Source organism: Somniosus microcephalus, chromosome 8 (assembly GCF_052327205.1).
Source record: "Somniosus microcephalus isolate GS21.2 chromosome 8, FLI_Smic_1.0, whole genome shotgun sequence".
Lineage (NCBI taxonomy): Eukaryota > Metazoa > Chordata > Chondrichthyes > Squaliformes > Somniosidae > Somniosus > Somniosus microcephalus.
Window position 1 is genome coordinate 30,482,539 of NC_140994.1, and position 20,441 is coordinate 30,502,979.

Here is a 20,441-nt window from a genome sequence, read left to right on the forward strand (position 1 = left end):
GCCTGACCTGCTGAGTATTTCCAGCATTTTCTGTTTTTATTTCAGATTTTCAGCATCTGCAGTATTTTGCTTTTGTCATTTATCTTGCTTGAGTTTTTTTTTAATAAAAAGACCATTACTTACTTTGAGTTTTAGCACTGTTCAAATTAAATAGATATTTTAAAATTTATTTTCTGAATTTACCCGATTTCTTTAGGGTCCAATTTCCCCCCCACCACCAACACCCCAAGTTTTCTGCACAAAAAAAAGCCAAGTTTTCAAATTGACAATAAAAAGTGTCTTTAGTATCCCTTAGCAACAAGCAATTGTCGTCATGTGAAATTTTCACATGTCCGATTAAACTATGGATCTGGGATTGTGTCTGGAGAAAGCATTAGGAGCTGGGTAATACTAGCATAAATTATTTGTTACTGGTGGTAATGGTAGCAGAAAATTTGAGGTGATGAAATAAGTGCATCACAAAGAACATTAAAGCACACTGGCTGAAGCAACATTTTTCTTGCAGTATATTGGTACTACTAAATAAACCCAATGACAATCGTGAAACAAAGATTTCAGTTTCTCTCAGATTGAAAAGATTAGGGAAGAGATTTTTTTGTGAATTTCGAAAGATATGCAATGCATTTCTGTTTTTAGTGCAAAAATATTTCACAAAGGGAAACCCTGAAGCTGGTGAAGAACACACAGTAATGGAAGAGAACTTTCATTTGACTTGAGTGTATAAACCAATAAACAGTAACTGAAGAAACACACCCAGCTGCTTGCTAAATATTAAACATTAATTATTAAAAACAAGCCGGCTTAATCCCCCAGGCACTTGCAGCACATTCCTTTCAGCAATAAAAATCACATTACATTTTTGTAGATCACATCTACACTGGGCACCAATTAAGTTCTGGTTTAGTCCATTCAAAATAGTTGTCTCACACCAGGCAAATTCACACCACTTATTGGCCGGCTGAATCAGCTTATGATCTGCATATTTGAGTAGAGCAAATTGGTCAAATCAGATTTCATGATAGTTACCAACAATGATGTGATGTGATCCACATCGGTATCTTTAGTAATATTTCAATTTAGAAGGCAAACAGGGTAAAAAAAGCATTTGGTAGTTTTAAGCAGACTTATTTTGAATTACTGGTAAGAAATGTTTTAACTGTTAAACACACAACCTGGAGTATTCCTTCAAATTCCAAGGCCACACAATGCAAATAAAGAAAAGGAGAGCAAGCCCCTACTTGCTAAATGATCAATATTGGCCCAGAAATTCGGGTCCCAAAGCGCGAGTACGCGCTGGGTACTCACGTGTAGGCTCAACAAAAGTGCTGGTTTCGTGCATGCACAGGAAACCGGCACTTCCGTTCCCCTGAAAGGAGGGGTTGACAGGTGGAACGCGTGCGCCGGAGAGGCAGCGCGTGCGCATCGAACTTATTTTTTTTTTTTTTTTGCAGGGTTCTCCAGGAGGGTAAGTCTCCAGCAGTTACACTTTTAAAACAGCAGGCGCAAGGCCTGCTTTTAACAAGGTAAGTGGTGAATTAATTAAAATTAAAACATTTTTTCCAACAGGTTTATTATTTTTAAATACTTTAAAGAAAGGTAAGTTTATTTTTAGCCCCGTTAGAAAATGTAATTAATTTTTTCAAAAATTTAAATTGTTTAAAATAGTTATTTCATGTAATTTATAGTTATTTTAAAAATGTAATTTAAAAAAAAAAATTATTTGAAGTTTTAGTGATGTTTTGGGGCTTATAATATTTATAGGTTTGACAGTTCTTCCTGTCAAACTTATGAATGAAGCATTCCCTGCTACCATTGGCTCTCCATGGTCCACGTGATCCCAGGGGACGCATCGAACTAACTGCGCCCCTGGGATACGCAAGCACTGCACGCCGGCAGTTGGAGGAGGCCCAAGATCGGAATCCCACGCGGGCCCACAGCTCAATGGCCGGCGCGATAGGCAACTGCAGATCGGAGGCTTGCACCCGCGGGAAGCCTCCGACCTGAATTTCTGAGCCAGTATTAGTCATGTGCTCTCCCAAACTGATTTAATTTCCAGGAGGAGGCCAGTAACCACAAGTAAATCTGCCACTGCAAGCACGATCTACATATATACCTCAAAAGGTAATTTTATTGATGAAATGGGAACATACTGTAAATTTACTTTTCTATAGTCCTAGTGCACATTTATGAAGTTAGCATTCGAAAATGGTCAATCACAGATACACGAGACTAACCAACCATATAGCTACAATCTCCGTGTTGCAACTACTCCCACTAAATCACATTGTACAGAAAACATCAGAACATTAGAGTTTTTACAGTGCTTTAAGCACTGGTTACAACATGCATTGTGCTGAATTTATGGAGTACTTGATCAGCAGAATAAAGGATTGGCGGTGTCAAATTATGGCAATTTTGGCATCAAACACAGTTTAAAAGATAGACAATATAGCTGTCTTTACAATAAATTTACAAGCGTCAAGTTAGTGGAAAAACCTTCAACATGGAGGAGAATGGAAGAAAAATATTCCAAAGTACTTGTTCAGCCTTGGCTTGAATTTGCATAGTCTTATTTGGAATGGATGCCAGTTCTCTGAAGTAAGAATTATGCAGTCAATACAACAGCTGCAAATCCACAAATATTGCACAAACCTCTAACAGTTCATAGGCTCAGCCTGGTCTGCTCATTCAGAATAAAGCAAAGCATCGGGCCAGATTTTGCTGTAGCGGGGCATCTAACTGAGTCTGCCACAAGTTCGACTTGCCCTTGCACATTTAGGATTTTAAATTTTTTGCGTGGCAAGTTGCTGAAACTGCAAGCAGGTAATGGTACAGAGAGGGAAACAGTGATCTGGGACCTGAGTGAACAGGGAAAGCAACGGTGTATCTCCTTAACCAATCAAATTGAAGGATTGGGAAATAAACAGCGCATGAACGGAGAAGGTAGCGTAAATTAAAGGGGGTGAATTCAATGTCAAGTCAGGTACAGAAAGAAAGAGAGGGAAAGAAAGACTAGATAGAGAGAGAGAGAGGAAAGAGAAAGAAAAAGTTAAAAAAATTAAAATGTTTTAAAATTTAACGGCCCAGTAATTCGGGTCCCAATGCGTGAGTAAGCACCGTGTACTCACGCGTGGGCCCGATGGAAGTGCAGCTTTTCAGCATGCACAGCGCATGTGCGGAAAACTGGCATTTCCTTTCCTCTGAACCAAGGGGTTCAGAGGTCGAACGTGTGCGCGCTGAAATTCCTTCTTTTTTTAAGCTTTGCCCGTGCGTGAAGGCCTCCGGTTTTTACGCATGAAAAAAGCAGACGTAAGGACTTAGTTTTAAAAGGTAAGTGGTCTATTAATTAAAGTTAGAATTTTTTTCCCCCACAGGTTTATTATTTTTAAAGAATTTACAGTATTTACCCGATTTGTTAATTATTTTTTTCAAAAATTTGAATAATTGTCTAAAATAGTTTTTTTTTACAGTTATTAATAGTTCATTTAATTAGTGGGATTTTTAAAAAACTTTTATTTGAAGTTTAAGTACTGTTTTGGGCGCCCGGAGTTTTCATGAGTTTGACAGTTCTTACTATCAAACTCATGAATGAACTTTTGCAACCTCCGATTGGTTGCCCAGTGCTCACGTGATCCCAGCCGGCTCATCGAACTAACTACGCCGCTGGATCACGCAAGCACAGCGCGCCGGGAGCTGAACCGGGCCACTGACAGGAAATCCACGCAAGGCCAGGCTTCAACTGTCGGCGCGCTATGCAAGTGTAGGTCGGGGCCTTGCACCCGCGGGAAGCCCCCGACACCAATTTCTGGGCCAACATTTTTAAAATCTCCAACAATACCTGAAGGACTAAGACTCCACACTTGTAAGAGTTCATTTTCAGTGCCAGTGAGTTTGAATGGCAGTAATTAACACTCATCATGTAATTAAAGGGGTACTTAGACTGAACTGGGCAGCACGGTGGCATAGTGGTTAGCACTGTTGCCTCACAGCGCCAGAGACCCGGGTTCGAATCCGGCCTCGGGCGACTGTCTGTGTGGAGTTTGCACATTCTCCCCGTGTTTGCGTGGGTTTTCTCCGGGTGCTCCGGTTTCCTCCCACAGTCCAAAGATGTGCAGGTTAGGTTGATTGGCTATGATAAATTGACCCTTAGTGTTAGGGGGATTAAATAGGTGGGGTTACAGGGATAGGGTGGGATATGTGTTGGGGTTACGGGGATCGGGTGGGATATGTGTCGGTGCAGGCTCGATGGGCCGAAATGGCCTCTATCTGCACTGTGGGGTTTCTGTGTGATTTCTGTGTGTGTGAACTTACTGTGGCGAGTTTCGTTCACATCTACCGCACAAATACAGCAACTTGACTTCATTCAATGCATTTCAATGGCGAGGCAAACAGTGAGATATCGTTTTCACAAAGCTAACGGTAGAGTGGCACATCTCAGATAGCAACTTTTGGATAACAGCATTTAACCGTGCATCTGCCCCTCCCTCCCCTGAAGTTGCTGTACCATTTGTGCGCAAATAACAGCAAGCGCCATTAGCCTCATTGTCATTTTGACAGCAAAATCTGGTCCATCATTTAGTCCAAAAATTGCCACATTTTATTTTGTATGGATCAGAATATACATTCTGTGGAGATTGTCAGCTTTAAAAAAATTGCAGCTAAATCCAGCATAGTTTAGATTTTCTGCTATTGGAGCCATTTAAATCTAAAATCGCTGGTGACAGTTTTAGCTGTAGTTTTAGTTTCATTCACATGAAAGTGTGCTATTTTCACCTAATTATACAAAATGAGTTTATACGTATAGCTTCAAGTTGCAGATTTGAACTTGTGCAGGGACCACACTAATGGTAGCAGAGAACTGCATGCAAGTAAAATTTAAAGGAAATGAGGCAATTTTTGGGAAGTGTCAATGGAGGCAAGGCTCAGAAGACATCGCAACTGAATAGCAGTGTTTAGCAAAGCTGAAAGGGGAAGACTTAAGAAGTGACACGCAAAAAGGACATGGATTTTTACAGCACAGAAACAGGCCATTCAGCCCAACAGTTCTCTGCCAGCGTTTATGCTCCACACGAGCCTCCTCCCACCTTACTTCAGCTCACCCTATCAACATATCCTTCTATTCCTTTCTCCCTCATGTACAGGAAACTTTGGTTTATCCGGAGGTTAACTGTCCGGAATGCTCGAACCACCGGCAAAAATCAGGAGCCATTTTGTTAGGTTTTTTTTCTTTTCGTTGCTTTTTTTTTTCCCAACCAGTCAGGCTCTGCAAGGTCTCGCTGAAGCTGTTGCTAAGCTACAGAGACGCTTGCAAGGTACAGCCGACTGTTTAGAAGCTGTAAGCAACAGGGTTTGTTGCCAGATACGGAGCTCAAAATCTCCGTATGTTTCAACATTAGCGCTGGTTTGTCCGGCAGTTTTGATGGGACGGCAACAACTCGGTCCTGTCGGTGCCGGATAGCACAAAGTTTCCTGTACTTATCTAGTTTCCCCTTAAATGTATCTATGCTATTTGCCTCAACCGATCAGTGTGGTAATGAGTTCCACATTCTCACCACTCAGTAGTTGTGTGGGATAGGCTGAATGGACCAGCAGTTCTTTCCTGTGTCATTGTTCCTATGGTCATACGTTTCATTTCATATTGATGCTGCAGTGGAATCAAGCAACTCACCTTGCCAGCTATCATTGCAGACACAGAGCTTCTCTCCAGTTAGGTCACAGTAGCCATGATCTGGGCTCCCACAGTTGTCCTTACAATATGGAATGTCACAAGCTTCCCCCTTCCAATATTTATCGCATTCACAGAACACACTGCCAATGGTACTTCCAGTAACGCACTTTCCATGGCCTGAGCAATTGTTTGGGCAGGAATTAATCCTTGAAAAAAAAAATAGAAAGATTAAAAACCTTTTGAAAATAATAGCTAGTGCACAGCATAAGAATGAATATTGCAGCTCTCCTCACAACCGCCATTATATTACAAAGAACAAGTTTTTAGAGAAGTGTTTTTCGGTACAAAAATGAATAGGAACACATTAAAGAGAAAATGTTCAAGATACTGATTCAAAGCACGATTTACCACTTAATTACTCGTGGTGATTTGCAACCACTGTTCAAGGAACAGCCAAAGCATTTCGGTGCTCCAGTGTAGGATGCAGGTCAAATATTATTGCCAACACTAATTATTCATGAAAGTACATTAATTATGTGAAAGGGTTTGTAAAGAGTAAACCCTACAAAATACTTTTAAGCTTCATGCACATCTCATTATAGGTATTGGCCACCTCCCTTTCTACTTTTTACCCCACTCCACCTCAAATTGGACTGTGGTGATTATAATTAGAACCAGAGAAATTTATATCACAGCAGGAGACCATTTGGCCCCTCATGTCTGTGCTGCCTTTGTGCTAGAGCTATTCCCAATGCCCTGCTCTCTTCCCATAGCCCAGTACCTTGCTCTGCTTCAAATATTTAAACAATTTTCACTTAATAGATGCAAAGTACTGCACACACCAACAATCGTGCGTAAAGAAATTTCTCCTCAGCTCTGTTTAAATCTCTTCATGGCCTCACTCCTCCATATTTCTGTAACCTCCTCCAGCCTTACAACCCCAACCTCCCGCTCCAGAACCTCCCGCTCCTCTGACTCTGGCCTAGTGCTTTGGCCCCACCCTTGGTGGCCAAGGCTTCAGCCATTTATGCTCCACCTCTGGAATTCTCTCCCTAACCCCTTTGCATTGCCTCCGTTAAGAACTGCCAGTAAACCCACTTCTTTGGCCGAGCACTTGGTCACCCCTCCTCTATCTCTCTCCTCGGCATCCATCTGTGAAGAACCTTGGGACCTTTTGCTGCGTTAAAAGGCACTGTATAAATGCAAGTTGTTGTAGTAAATAGGACAACGGTTAACCCTGGGCTACACTAACTCAGTACAGCAGAGAGGGGAAAACCCTAGCTTGCAAAATGCAAGCACACTTTCAGAAGAAAATGATGTTGGAAAAGCCCAAACTATAACCATGCCTAAAAAGATTTGGGACTTCTTTTCCAAATAGTTTTCAGACTCTATTCTAAACACCAGCTCTTCAGCTAGAAAAAAATAGAAGCAAAGGACTTCCCCAAAGGGTCAGTGGGCTAACAGTTCAACCTGGAACTTGGATGTGTTAAAACGAAGATAGCTATACTCTGCAGGGGAACTGTAATTATCTTCAGTCTTTGTCTGTTTAGATGAACACTAAAATTCCCCCGAATAGTCGCTTTTCATCCTAATTTTAGGGAACTCCATTTAAGCATGCATGCCACCCTCAATCCATTACTTGTTACCTGCATTAGCTGGTGTAAAAAAAGATTTACGAGAATGATTCCAGGAATGAGAGACTTCAGTTATGTTGATAGATTGGAGAAGCCTTGGAGCAGAGAAGATTGAGGGGAGATTTGATAGAGGTGTTCAGAATCACAAGGGGTCCGGACAGAGTAGATAGAAGGAATCTGTTCCCATTGGCAGAAGGGTCGAGAACCAGAGGACACAGATTTAAGGCGATTGGCAAAAGAACCAAAGGCGACGTAAAAAAAAATTTACACAGCGAGCAGTTAAGATCCGGAATGCACTGCCTGAAAGGGTGGTGGAGGCAGACTCAATCTTTTCTTTCAAAAGGGAGTTGGATAAGTATCTGAAAGAAAAAGATTTGCAGGGCTACGGGGAAAGGGCCGGAGAGTAGGACGAGCTGAGAGTTGGCACGGGCTCAACGGGCTGAATGGCTTTTTTCCATGCTGCAACCTTTCTATGATTCTATGAAGCTCTGCATGTTTCTTCAGACCCCTAATGGTCATACTCAATTTGTGCTTATTTTTGCACGGGTGTATGCCAACAAGAGATGCAGGAAATTTCGGCACACATTGCCAACTGGGAGATTATCCCAGATTTCAGTGTATTATCAGCACAAGTCGGTTCAAGAAAATTCTGGGCCATATTATTTATTAAAATTCGAATTACTAATCAATTAGTTAAACTTTAAATGTTCTAGGATGCACACTTAAGTAGTCCACAAAGACAAAAAAGTTTGATTGCTCCAATCTTAAAAGCCACTATTAGATGAACAGTAAGGAATTTGGGGTGGGGGAAAAGAGAAAGAGAAAACTATCCATTCGCCACGACCGCATCATGCTTGATATCATCCATTTTTCATTATGTGGTACAGAAAAGAAAGATCTCTGGGAGGAGTGGTAGATAGTCTACAGAAAAAGAACATTTGAAGGGTTGGGGAAAGAGGCAAACCAAAGGCATGGTCAAAAAGGAGGGCATGTTAGGTTGTTTTTGAAGGCTAAATGGGTTTGGAAGAGAATTCTAGAGAGCAGGCACAAAATGGCCAAATTATCAGTTTTCCAAAAGAAAATTGAAACTAACAGTAATCTGGAGTCAGATGAGCAAAGTGTGCAGCCAGAGACATATAGCTAGAGAAGATGGCTGAGATTTGAAGAATGCAGTCCAAAATGCTTTATAAGTACAAATGATGATGATGTGGATAATATTGTGCCATCACAGGAGCTACAGTTTATATGTTACACAAATAGTTCCTTTCAATAATAAAACAATTGATTTTAAATAGAATTTTACAACAGAATAACGATCCATTGAAAAACAAAAGGGCAATACACTCCAAATGAGAAACCAACAGTATAAACAGCGCTTATTCTATTGGGCTCCTCATAACAAGATACTTAAGAAAATCAATTTGTATTCATAGATGCCAACAGTGAAACAAACCCAACAACTCAAAGAATTTCTGTCTGAATTCCACAGTTCATGGCATCAGCTGCTGCAGAAATCATTAGGAATTTCTGTCCATATTTATTCCAATATTGACCGCCATAGCAAAAAGGTTCCACAAACAGCAATGATAAAAAACGGATAATCTGTTTTTGTTATGTTGGTTGAGGGATAAATATTGGCCAGGACACTGGGGATAACTCCCCCGCTCTTCTTCAAAATAGTGCCATGGGATCTTTTACATCCACCTGTGAGAGCAGGTTGGCTTAACGTCTCGTCTGAAAGACGGCACCTCCGACAGTGCAGCAGTCCTTCAGTACTGCACTGGTGTCAGCTAGATTTTGTGGTAGTCTCCGGAGTGGGACTTTAACCCACAACCTTCTAACTCAGAAGCAGAGTGCTACCCACTGAGCCGTGGCTGACGCTTTATTTTTGTAGTAGAATGCAAACAGAAGTTATATTGATTACATCAAGGGGGTCATAATGTGACTGTTGTTTTGCCTATTGTAGAATAAAGCAGTTTATGAGTCAAAATGAGTGTCATATTGCCTAATGTTCAATCAGTCTAACGATGAATCAATTTAAGTACATGTACAGAAGCCACATTGGGCCAAAAATTGCAGTCGGCAGTGTATCCCTGACGTAGAATACGCACCTATCTGATGGCGGCCTTCCTGCATAAACTTGCGCTGACACTGCGAGTTGGAGGGCAGCGTAATGGCCCATGGATCCCAGGGACGTATCCTGTGCGGAAGCGTACCTGGGATCACGTGGGGTCCTCCAATCAGAAAACAGATGGTCTTTCATTCACTTAAATTACTACATTACTTCATTACTGTACTACAGCCTTTAAAATACATACAGATTTAGCTTATATCATGGGAATCCAATTCGTTACTCATAATTCCAACTTCTAAACAAGTACTGTGCACAAAGTTATGAAATGTAAGCATTACTTTAAAAAAAACCTGCAGCTTTAACATACACTATAGGATTGCTTCTTAAACATAGAAGATAGGAGGAGTAGGCCATTCGGCCCCTCGAGCCTGCTCCGCCATTCAATGCAATCATGGCTGATCTCATTGAAAGCTTTTAATGTTCCTGAATGACATTTAATTTAAAAAAAAGTTTTTTTTTCCATTTTGGGTATCCTTTTGCGCTGTGGAAACAGGCCCTGCGTACGTAATTGCTGGGCAAATAGCCCAACTAGGTTTTCGGTGGCGGCGATTTAGCACATGCGCTCGAACTTGCGGTGGATTTCAAAGGCTGTATGACGACATGCTCAGAGCATGCCATCATACACACCGCAAAATCCAGGCCATGGTTTTTAATTGTTATAGTCGTGGAACTTGCTGCCAAGTGGATATAGAGCATTGGGAGTCAACTTCCATAATAAGCAAGTGGCACCACTGATTCCAAGTAGATGTCTGTGGTAGCTGCAAATTCTTAATCATGTTTAACAAATTTTAAAAATGCAAGCCTCAATATTTCATTCACAAGAATTTCAACTCAGTTTCCTGAACCGAGTTAGAGAAATTCAGCTTGTATCATTACATTTTTCCATAAACCTGGTCTGTGAAAATTAGATTTCCTTTTGCTTGAAGGCGGATTTCTTTGCAACAAATTTCCCCAATAAAAACTGACCTTTCAAAGTAAGTTATTTGGTTACACAAAAAAAAAAATTTGACCTTTTAAAACAGACCTAGATTTCACCCTTGCTGAAGCTTAACATGCACACTTAGTATCATATAAAAGTGCCCACTTATTGGCCTCTGGTGGCTCCCTTTCCTTGTAACCAGCATAACAGTGAGATTCATTGAGGTTATTTTCTTGGGCAATGCTTTAGGATTCGGTAAATTCAAGATGTTTGCCAACAATATTGTCATTTATTTTTGGCCACATTTTATAATTTTATCGCAGGTGGAAAAGTGTTAACCTGTGTATACTCTGAATAAAACTTGACCTACATGTCAACACCATCAAGAACATCTGATAAACGGCAAATTGAATACAAGGTGGGGAAGTGTGAAGTTATTCACTTTGATAGGAAAAACAAAAATGCTGAATATTTTTTGAATGGAGAGAGCCTGGGAAATGCTTGCACTCAAGGGACCCGGTGTCCTTGTACATGAATCACAGAAAATTAACATGCAGGTACACCAAGCAATTAGGAAAGCAAATGGTATGTTAGCTTTTGTTACAGAGGGATTAGAGTAGAAGAGTAACGAAGTCTTACTACAATTATACAGGGCATTGTTGAGGCCACACCTGGAGTACGGTGTACAGTTCTGGTTTCTTTACCTAAGGGAAGACATACTTGCCTTAGAGGGGGTGCAGTGAAGGTTCACTAGACTGGTTCCTGGGATGAAGGGATTTTGCCCTATGAGGAGAGATTGAGTAGACTAGGCCTACATTCTCTGGTGTTTAGAAGAATGAGGTGATCTAATTGAAATAAAACATTCTTAAGGGGTTTGACAGGGTTAATGCTGGGAAAATGTTTCCCCTGGCTGGGGAATCTAGAACACAGGGTCACAGTCACAGAATAAGGGGTCAGCCATTTAGGACTGAGATGAGGAGAAATTTCTTCACTCAAAGGGTTGTGAATCTTTGGAATTCTCTACCCAGAGAGCTGTGGATGCTCAGTCGTTGAGTATATTCAAGCCAGAGGTCGATATATTTTTGGGAACGAAGGGAATTAAGGGATATGGGGATAGTGTGGAAAGGTGGAGTTGAGGTTGAAGATCAGCCATGATCTTATTGAATGGCGGAGCAGGCTTGAAGGGCCAAATGGCCGACTCCAGCTCCTATTTCTTATGTATATTTTGATTGAAACATGTAATGGCTTTAATATTTAAATCCTAAATGAGTTCCACTGTATTAGACAAAAATCAGCCCTATTTAAGGCCACAACCATTCAGCCATCTAGATTGGATGTTCTGCAGTATTCCCATGCATGATTGAAATAAATTCAGTTGTAGAGTTTCAACTATGATTTTCTCACCATGCACATCTGACTTATCCCCAGTCACAGCCCTCTGGTAAATTGGCTGCTTTGGCAGAAAATAGTGATGCCATTCGAGATACGATTAACATTCCTCCCCTCGACAGAGAATGCCTCATCAGAGCTACACACAGAGTTTACTGGACTTATCAAGAACCCCAGGACTTCTATCTGCACATTGTGTGCATATAACTGTCCATCGACACGGTGTCTGTACCTAATCTTTGGAAGTGATGAATGTATAGTTAGTTAGCATCAACATTTATCCCTCATCCAACACTACTAAAAAATATTATCTGGTCATCATCACATCGCTGTGTGGGAGCTTGCTGTGTGAAAATTAGTTTCCTACATTACAACACTGATTACACTTCATAAAAGTACTTAATTGGCTGTAAAGTGCTTTGGGATATCCTGAGATCGTGAAAGGCGCTATATAAATGCAAGTATTTTCTTCTTTTCATTAGAGTATCTTATTCAAAAAAGTTCCACAAATTTCAACATGCCAGCTACTACAGTATCTTACTTTTCTTAATCAGATGCCTTTGCCAAGTTTGGTTTCCTATTTGATTAAAGTTACCAACTACCTGAAATTAAAAATCAATGCTATGTATAGCACTGAACATAGTTCACTTGAATGCATTTGTGCATTAACTGCAATGGTTGGTAGAATATGTAATAGGACTGAATATGGTACTCCCGATTCCTCTCGGTTTGCAACGGGGGGGGGGGGGGGGGGGGGGGGGGGAGAAAAGCACAGATATTCTTCATTAAGTTGCCTTCCATGATTACCAACTGATCCAAATATTAGTGATTTCCCTATATAACCACTGGGATTTATGCATTTGCACCCTTTTCTCCTCGCCCCCTACCCCCATATTATATTGTCATTCAGGGTAAGCCTTGTTCTGCAGTTGGGAGGCTATGAGAACGGAGACTCTTTCTTCATGAAGGAGAAATTTGTTACTGGAGACAAGAGAGATTTGTCCACTGCTAAAAATGGAAATTCAAAAGAAAGGTTATGTTGGAAATTAGGCCATCTGAATAGGCATCCATCACTGTTGTGGGCAATGGAGCCATAGGACATCTGGAGTGTTTAAGTCTAGGTATTAGTCTTCTGCAAACATTTTTTTTTTAATGGTTCAGCAGAGTAACTAAATTAATCTATTTTCCAGTCTATTACTCAACATTTCAAACAGCTCTTCCTAACCATCAAGCAACTTTTGACTTAATTCAATTCTGAACAGAGGTGTTGGCATAAAGTAAAACCATCCAAGACAGACACCTCCGACTGTCATGGTCTGATTGCAGAGTTACATGCATCCACTGTCGCACAAACAGTATAATGCTCAGAGATACAACTGACTCAAGCCAAGTTTTGAATCACATTCCCCGTTTATCCGAAGTCATAGAAAATATAAAACACAAATTTCCCATTTTGTCACAACGTGCTCAAGTATAAATGGTGTACATTAATTGTACTTACGAATAAAAAATATTGAATCCAGTTAAGTTATAAGCAGCATCACTAAAAAAGTGCAGCAATGCATAGCCAGATGTGGTAACTACTTCAGGTACAGTCTCATTTCCACGAACCTCTGGAACTATTAGGCCACTGTGGGGAGAATGAAAAAATATAGTACGTATGTCAAGATCAGCATTTGATATAATAGCACTATAATTTAATACACATTCAACAGAAAACAATACATGCTGAAGTATGCTAAAAACTCAATGCTGGACATTAATTTTGCTCAAAATTAGTGACAAAATGTAGAAAAGCAATTCACATAATTTCAATCATAAATTCAGTGATGTTGAAACACAATTCATGGTAACACTTGAAATTCTGACAGAAAAGTCGCAGAAATTTTAGGATTTACACAGAGCTTTAACATTGGGCCAGAAATTCGTGTCCAAATGCGTGAGTACCGTCTGGGTACTCACGCATCTGGCCGGTGGAAATGCCGGCGTTCAGCATGCACAGCGCATGCGGGGAACGCCGGCATTTCCAGTCCTCTGAACGAAGGGGTTCAGAGGCACAGTGCGTGCGACTGCACAGGCAGCGCTTGCGCAGTGAACTTCGTCGATTTCATTCATGGATTCAGTGAGGGTAAGTCCTTACAAGTTACACTTGAAAAAAGCATGTGTAAAGTTGTTCCAAGGCTGCGGAGGAAGATATATTTTATCGTGGAGCTTCTGAAAGGCAATATTTTTGTTTGGGAAAGGGAGGGAAGTTATTTTAAGAAATTTTAAGTAAGTTTTAAAGTTTAAATTTTTTTTTTTTTTTTTAAAACGGGTTTTCAGAACGGTAGGTAGAAGGAGCAATTGTGGCTGTGTGAATGGAATGTGAAAATGAGTGTTCTAAAATGAGTAATGTAACATTTCCAGCACTTTTAAGAAAGAAACTTTTCATCAGTAATAAGTAATTATGTATGTATGTCCGCATATATTCCTTTACGTATATGTATGTATGTTTTATATTCCTTTACTTATGTGTATGAATGTATGTTTTTAATTATGATTTTCCAATAAGTTACTTTCTCTGAAAGTCATAATTAAATACATACATTCATACACATAAGTAAAGGAATATATACATACACGCAAAGGAATATATAGACATACATACATAATTACTTAAAAGAATATATTACTGATGAAAAGTTTCTCTCTTAAAAATGTTGGAGTCATTTTCACATTTAATAAACACAGCAAATTCAATTCACATAGCCACAATTGATCCTTCTACCTACAGTACTGAAAACCCGTTTTAAAAAACGAAAATAAACTTTAAAACTTACCTCAGCATTTCTTAAAATAACTTTCCTCCCTTTCCCAAACAAAAATATTGCCTTTAAGAAGCTCCACGATAAGAAATATCTTCCTCCGCAGCCTCTGGAGCAACTGTACTCATGCTTTTTTCATGTGTAAGTTGTAAGGACTTGACCTCACTGAAAGCATGAATGAAAGCGGCGAATTTTACTGCGCACGCGCTGCCTGTACAGTCGCACGCATTCTGCCTCTGAACCCCTTCGTTCAGAGGACAGGAAATGTTGGTTTTCCCCGCATGCGCTGTGCATGCTGAAAACCGGCATTTCCTCCGGACAGACGCGTAAGTACCCCGACCGTACTCGCGCGTTTGGAAGGGAATTACTGGGCCAACATTTTATATGTCAATAAAATGAAAAATTTAACAATTGCACGATTTGCCCCCTCGCATCTGCGACTGAGGGTCCAAGGAGGTGCATTGCGCAAGAGGTCATCGTCGTACGTATCCTCACACTGTTCCCTTTCGGGAACTGTATGAAGTGGTGGAAGGATTTCTGGCCACGTTAACACTCCTTCCGTGACCATAACCATCTTCATACCAGCCATTAGGGTGGTTAGTCCTATGGCGTGAGGGTTTTACGGGCTCCCACAACCCATCTGAGGGGGGGGGCACCCACACCCGCGGACGCAAGTATCCCGCTGGATGTCCACCCAGAATTTATAGTTGGAGCTCCGACTCCACTTGCCGGGACTGTCTGGAGCGGGGTTCGAAACCCTACTCCTTCTGGCCCAGCGGCGGGGATGCTTACCGCTACGCAAAAGGCCCACTCTGTGCAAAAGGTGACACCCATACGTTTCCTGCGCCTTTTCCCTCGCCGTGACTGGAGCCCTATGCTGCCACTTGAAAGACCAAGCTATCATCTGTCCTTTTTGCGGCGCCTTTGACTTCTCATTACCAATGATGAGCAGGCGCTGCGCCTACACCTCGTTGAGGAGATTGCTGAGGTCATGATCAGTTCAATTGAGAGTTCTTTTAATGCCGTGAATTGTGCTCATTCCAGCCATTTCACGTTGCTAATCGGATTGGGCCTTTGGCGTAGCGGTAGGATCCCCGCCGCTGGGCCAGACGGGGTAGGGTTTCGAACCCCGCTCCAGACAGTCCCGGCAAGTGGAGTCGGAGCTCCGGCTCTAAATTCTGGGTTGACATCCAGTGGGATATTTGCGTCCGTGGGTGGCCCCCCCTCCTTGTATAGCTTGTGGGAGCCCGTAAAACCCTCCCGCCATAGGACTAACCACCCTAATGGCTGGTTCAAAGATGGTTACGGTCACGGAATGAGCGTTAATCACGGCCATAAATCCTTCCAGCACTTCATACAGTTCCCCAAAGGGAACAGTGTGAAGACACGTATGATGACGACATTGCTAAATAAATAAATGGAATTTAAAAAATTCTTAGGGCTTTTAAAAGTCTTTAAATTGCTTTAATTCTGTTTAAAACTACTTCAGATTCTTCAAAATAATGTAAACGTTTTTAAAAGTTACCAAAAGCTTCATAAAAATACCAAAAACCTATTTAAAATGCTGCTTTGCATGTAAAAATGCTTAGCAGCTTGTGAGAAACATTGGGGGCGTGTCCTATTAAACTGAGACCTCAAGGGGCGTGTCTCTGTTGCACAGCGCGCTACAGGCTTCGCGCTGGCTGCACTCCTGGGCGGCGTGACGTCAGACGCTGCCCGGGAGTCAACATTTTAAAACACCAATTCCAGGCGTCCCTGAAGCTCAACGGCCGGCGCGTCGGGTAAGTGCAGATCGGGGGCTTACACGCGCGGCAAGCCCCCGACTCGAATTTCTGGGCCAGTGTTCTTTTAACACTTCCAGGAATAAAATGTTTGAGACACATTTCTTTTAACGGTCTGCATATTGAATGTCCTATGCCCTTTCAAAACATGCCCATGTTCTATTATATCTTAACATTTATTCACTTCGAATTATTGATATCTTTTGTATTTCAAGCAGCAATGATATACAGAATTCTTTAAATAACAAAGTCTTGTGGAATGGAAGCCCGTAAAAAAAGACAAATGAACCATACACCTTCACTGCCTGCCAAAATACAAAGTACGTCTAGACTCACTGTTATACTATATTAACCAGAATATATATTGAGGCCAAATACTATTGTAGCACTGTTAATAGATGTGCGCTATATTGTACATTCTCTGAACAAAACCCCACTAAATCTGGCAGGAAGACATGTTTTAATTTTTTTTTTTTTTTTTTTAATATAGAGTATTTCACTCTCTAGCCTGTTACCAACAAAACTTGCAACAGCATCAAAATAATCTTAGTACAAAATTCTGAACTGTGGTAATTTAAAAAATAAATAAATACGATGTCTGGTTGGAAACGGGACAGCTACTAAAATCGAAAGATATCGGCCCGCATTTTCCGATCACTACGGGTGCGTATGAGGGGAATACACACCCATAGGGAACTCGCAAGTGCCGGTTTCAGGCATGCGAAACACATGTGCTGAAAACCGGCACTTCTGATCTGTCAAGAATTCTCTGGACAGGTCCTCCGCCTGCCCTGGAGAAGGGCCTCTGCAGGTAGAGAGTTCCGCTTTCTGCAGAACCTCCACCCGCTGAAATCCTTTAAAAATCTTACGCCTGGTAAAAGCAGGCATAAGGCCGGCTTTTACCAGCATAAAAGTTTAAAAATACTTTTTAAAAACATTTATTTTTAGCCCCGTATAAAACTTATTTTCTTCAAAATTTTTTTTATTTTTAAAGTATTTAATTTAATGTAATTTTAAAATCATGATTTTTTTTTAAATGTATTTAATGTTTTGATGTGTTTTTTCAGTGATCCCATTAATACCTTTGACGGGTCTAAGCTGAGAGACCTGCCAAAAGTATGATGGGGGATTCCCTTCTTTCATTGGTTCCCCATGGCCCACGTGATTCCAGGGACGCTTGCGCCCCTGGGATACCTGGGCCCTGCGCATTTCGTAGAGCAGAGGCCCAGGAGCAGAAATGTCTGGCCCGCCGGAGCCCTCAGGTAAGGGCGTAGATTTTTTTTCCTGATCGGAGGCCTCCGCACGCAGGAAGCCCCCGATCGGAAAATACGGGCCATCAAAAATACCTCATTTTTGTTGCTGATGTACCGGTTGTGTATTTCCAAGAATCATGCAGCACAGGAGGCCATTTGGCCCATCGGGCCTGTGCCAGCTCTTGAAAAGAGCTGTCCAATTAATCCCACTCCCCTGCTCTTTCCCCTTAGCCCTGCAAATGTTTCCTTTTCAAGTATATATCCAATTCCCAATTGAATCTGTTTCCACCACCATTTCAGGCAGTGCATTACAGATCATAATTCGCTGTAATTCAAAAATTCTCATCTCCCCTCTTTTGCCAATTATCTTAAATCTGCGTCCTCTGTTTGCCAACCCCCCTGCCAATAGAAACAGCTTCTCCTTATTTATTACTATCAAAACTTTTAATTTTGAACACCTATTAAATCTCCCCTAAACCTTCTCTGCTCTTGGGTGAATAATCCCAGCTTCTCTCGTCTCCACACGTAACTGAAGTGTCTCGTCCCTGGCATCATTCTGGTAAATCTCCTCTGCACCATCTCCACAAGGCCTTGACATTCTTCCTAAAGTGTGGTGCCCAGAATTAGACACAAAACTCCTGACGACGATTAACCAGTGATTTTAAAATGTTTAGCATAACTTCCTTGCTTTTGTACTTTATGCCTCTATTTATAAAACCAAGGATCTTGTATGGTTTTTAACAGCATCAACAACTTGCCCTGCCATACATACCCCCACCGGCCAGGTCTAACCGCACCTGCACCCTGCTTAAATTTGTACCATTTAGTTTCTATTGCCTCGCCTCATTCCTCCACCCAAAATGCATCACTTCACACTTCTCTGTATTAAATTTAATCTACCATTTCACCAGTCTGTCCATGTCTTCCTGAAGTCTGCTACTACATTTCCAAATTGTGTGTCATATGCAAACTCATATTGGGTAAAAGGGGCATAATTGATCAAAGAGAGCTGTGGCCCTAATACCAAATCACTGTGGGACACCACTGTATACTTCACTCCAGTCTGTAAAACTACCATTCACCACTAATCTGCTTTCTGTCTCTTAGCCAATTTTGTATCAATGCTGCTACTGCCCCTTTAATCCATGGGCTTCAATTTTGCTAACAAGTCTATTATGTGGCACTTTATCAAACGGCTTTTGAAAACATCAAACACATAATCCTCTCTATTATTTCATTAAAGAACTCAATCAAGTTTGTCGGGCACGATTTGTCTTTAACTATCATTGGTTTAATCAATGATAGCCATGTTTTTCCAAATGAAATTAATTGTGTCCCAGATTACCATCTCCAGGAGTATCCCGACCGCCAATGTTACGCTGACTGGCCTGTAGTTACCAGGTTTATCCCTCTCCCTTTTTTCAAACAGGGATGCAACATGTGCAACCCTCCAGTCCTCTGGCACCACTCCCATATCCAAGGAGGATTTAAAGATTGTAGCACGAGCCTCCGCAGGGTCTACCCTTACTTCCCTCAGCAACTTAGGATGCATCCTATCCGGACCAGGTGACTTTTCTACTTTGAGTGCTGCCAACTTGTTTAGCACCTCCTCTACCTATTTTTATCCAAACCAATTTCTCTACCTTCCCCACCCCCACCCCCCTTACAGTGACATTGCATCGATCCTCACAAAAGATGCTGCCAAGGTACTCATTCAGTAACTCAGTCGTGCCCTTTACCACTACAAGATGATTTATTTTTTGGTCTCTAGTCAGCCCCACTCTTAGTTTGACTGTCCTTTTATTCTTTATAGGTTTATACAAGACAAGACTTTAGTGCTCCCTTTTATGTTACCAACTAATCTTTTCTCATATACTCTATTTGGCCCTCATTTCATACTTTAGTTGTTCTTAGTCACAAATGACATCCCTTGTGACCGTGACAAAGGTAAACTATCCCTCCTCATCCTTCTTGACTTGTCTGCAGCCTTTGACACAGTTGACCACTCCATCCTTCAATGCCTCTCCACCATCATCCAGCTGGGTGGGACTGCACTCGCCTGGTTCCATTCTGATTTATCTAATCGTAGCCAGAGAATCACCTGCAATGGCTTCTCTTCCCACTCCCACATCATTACCTCTGGTGTCCCCAAGTATCTATCCTTGGTCCCCTCCTATTTCTCATCTACATGCTGCCCCTTGGCGACATCATCCAAAAACAGTCAGTTTCCAAATGTACACTGATGACACCCAGCTCTAACTCGCCACCACCACCTCTCTCGACCCCTCCACGATCTGTAAATTGTCACAGTTTGTCAGACATCCAATTCTGAGCAGAAATTTTCTCCAATTAAATATTAAGACAGAAACCATTGTTTTTGGTCACCGTCACAAACTCTGTTCCCTAGCCACTGACTCCATCCCCCTCCCTAACATCCATCGAAGGCTGAACCACACTGTTCACAGCCTTGGTATCATATTTGACCCTGAAATGAGCTTCTGACCACATATCCGCAGCATAACTAAGATTGCCTATATACACATCCGTAACATCGCCCGTCTCCGGCCTTGCCTCCGCTCATCCGCTGCTGAAACCCTCATCCATGCCTTTGTTACCTCTAGACTTGACTATTCCAATGCACTCCTGGCTGGCCTCCCACATTCTACCCGACTTAAAATTATCCAAAACTTGGCTGCCCTTGTCCTAATCTCACACCAAGTCCCGCTCACCCATCACCCCTGTGCTCGCTGACCTACATTGGCTCCCGCTTAAGCAACGCCTCGATTTCAAAATCCCTCTATGGCCTCGCCCCTCCCTATCTGTGCAATCTCCTCCAGCCCCACAACCACCACCCCAAGA

The 20,441-nt window shown here is 41.7% G+C and overlaps 1 protein-coding gene across 5 annotated transcripts in view; it reads right to left on the minus strand.

Moving 5' to 3' along the window:
- The window catches only part of atrnl1b (attractin-like 1b), a 930,295-nt gene that overhangs the window by 808,157 nt on the left and 101,697 nt on the right, over window positions 1-20,441 (minus strand). For all 5 annotated transcript variants that reach the window (XM_085994422.1, XM_085994421.1, XM_085994423.1 and 2 more), the window contains exons 4-5: window positions 13,246-13,374; window positions 5,669-5,874 (exon numbers count right to left, since the gene is read on the minus strand). In XM_085994422.1, the coding sequence (XP_085850548.1) occupies window positions 5,669-5,874; window positions 13,246-13,374 (335 nt within the window). The remainder of the gene's footprint in view (window positions 1-5,668; window positions 5,875-13,245; window positions 13,375-20,441) is intronic.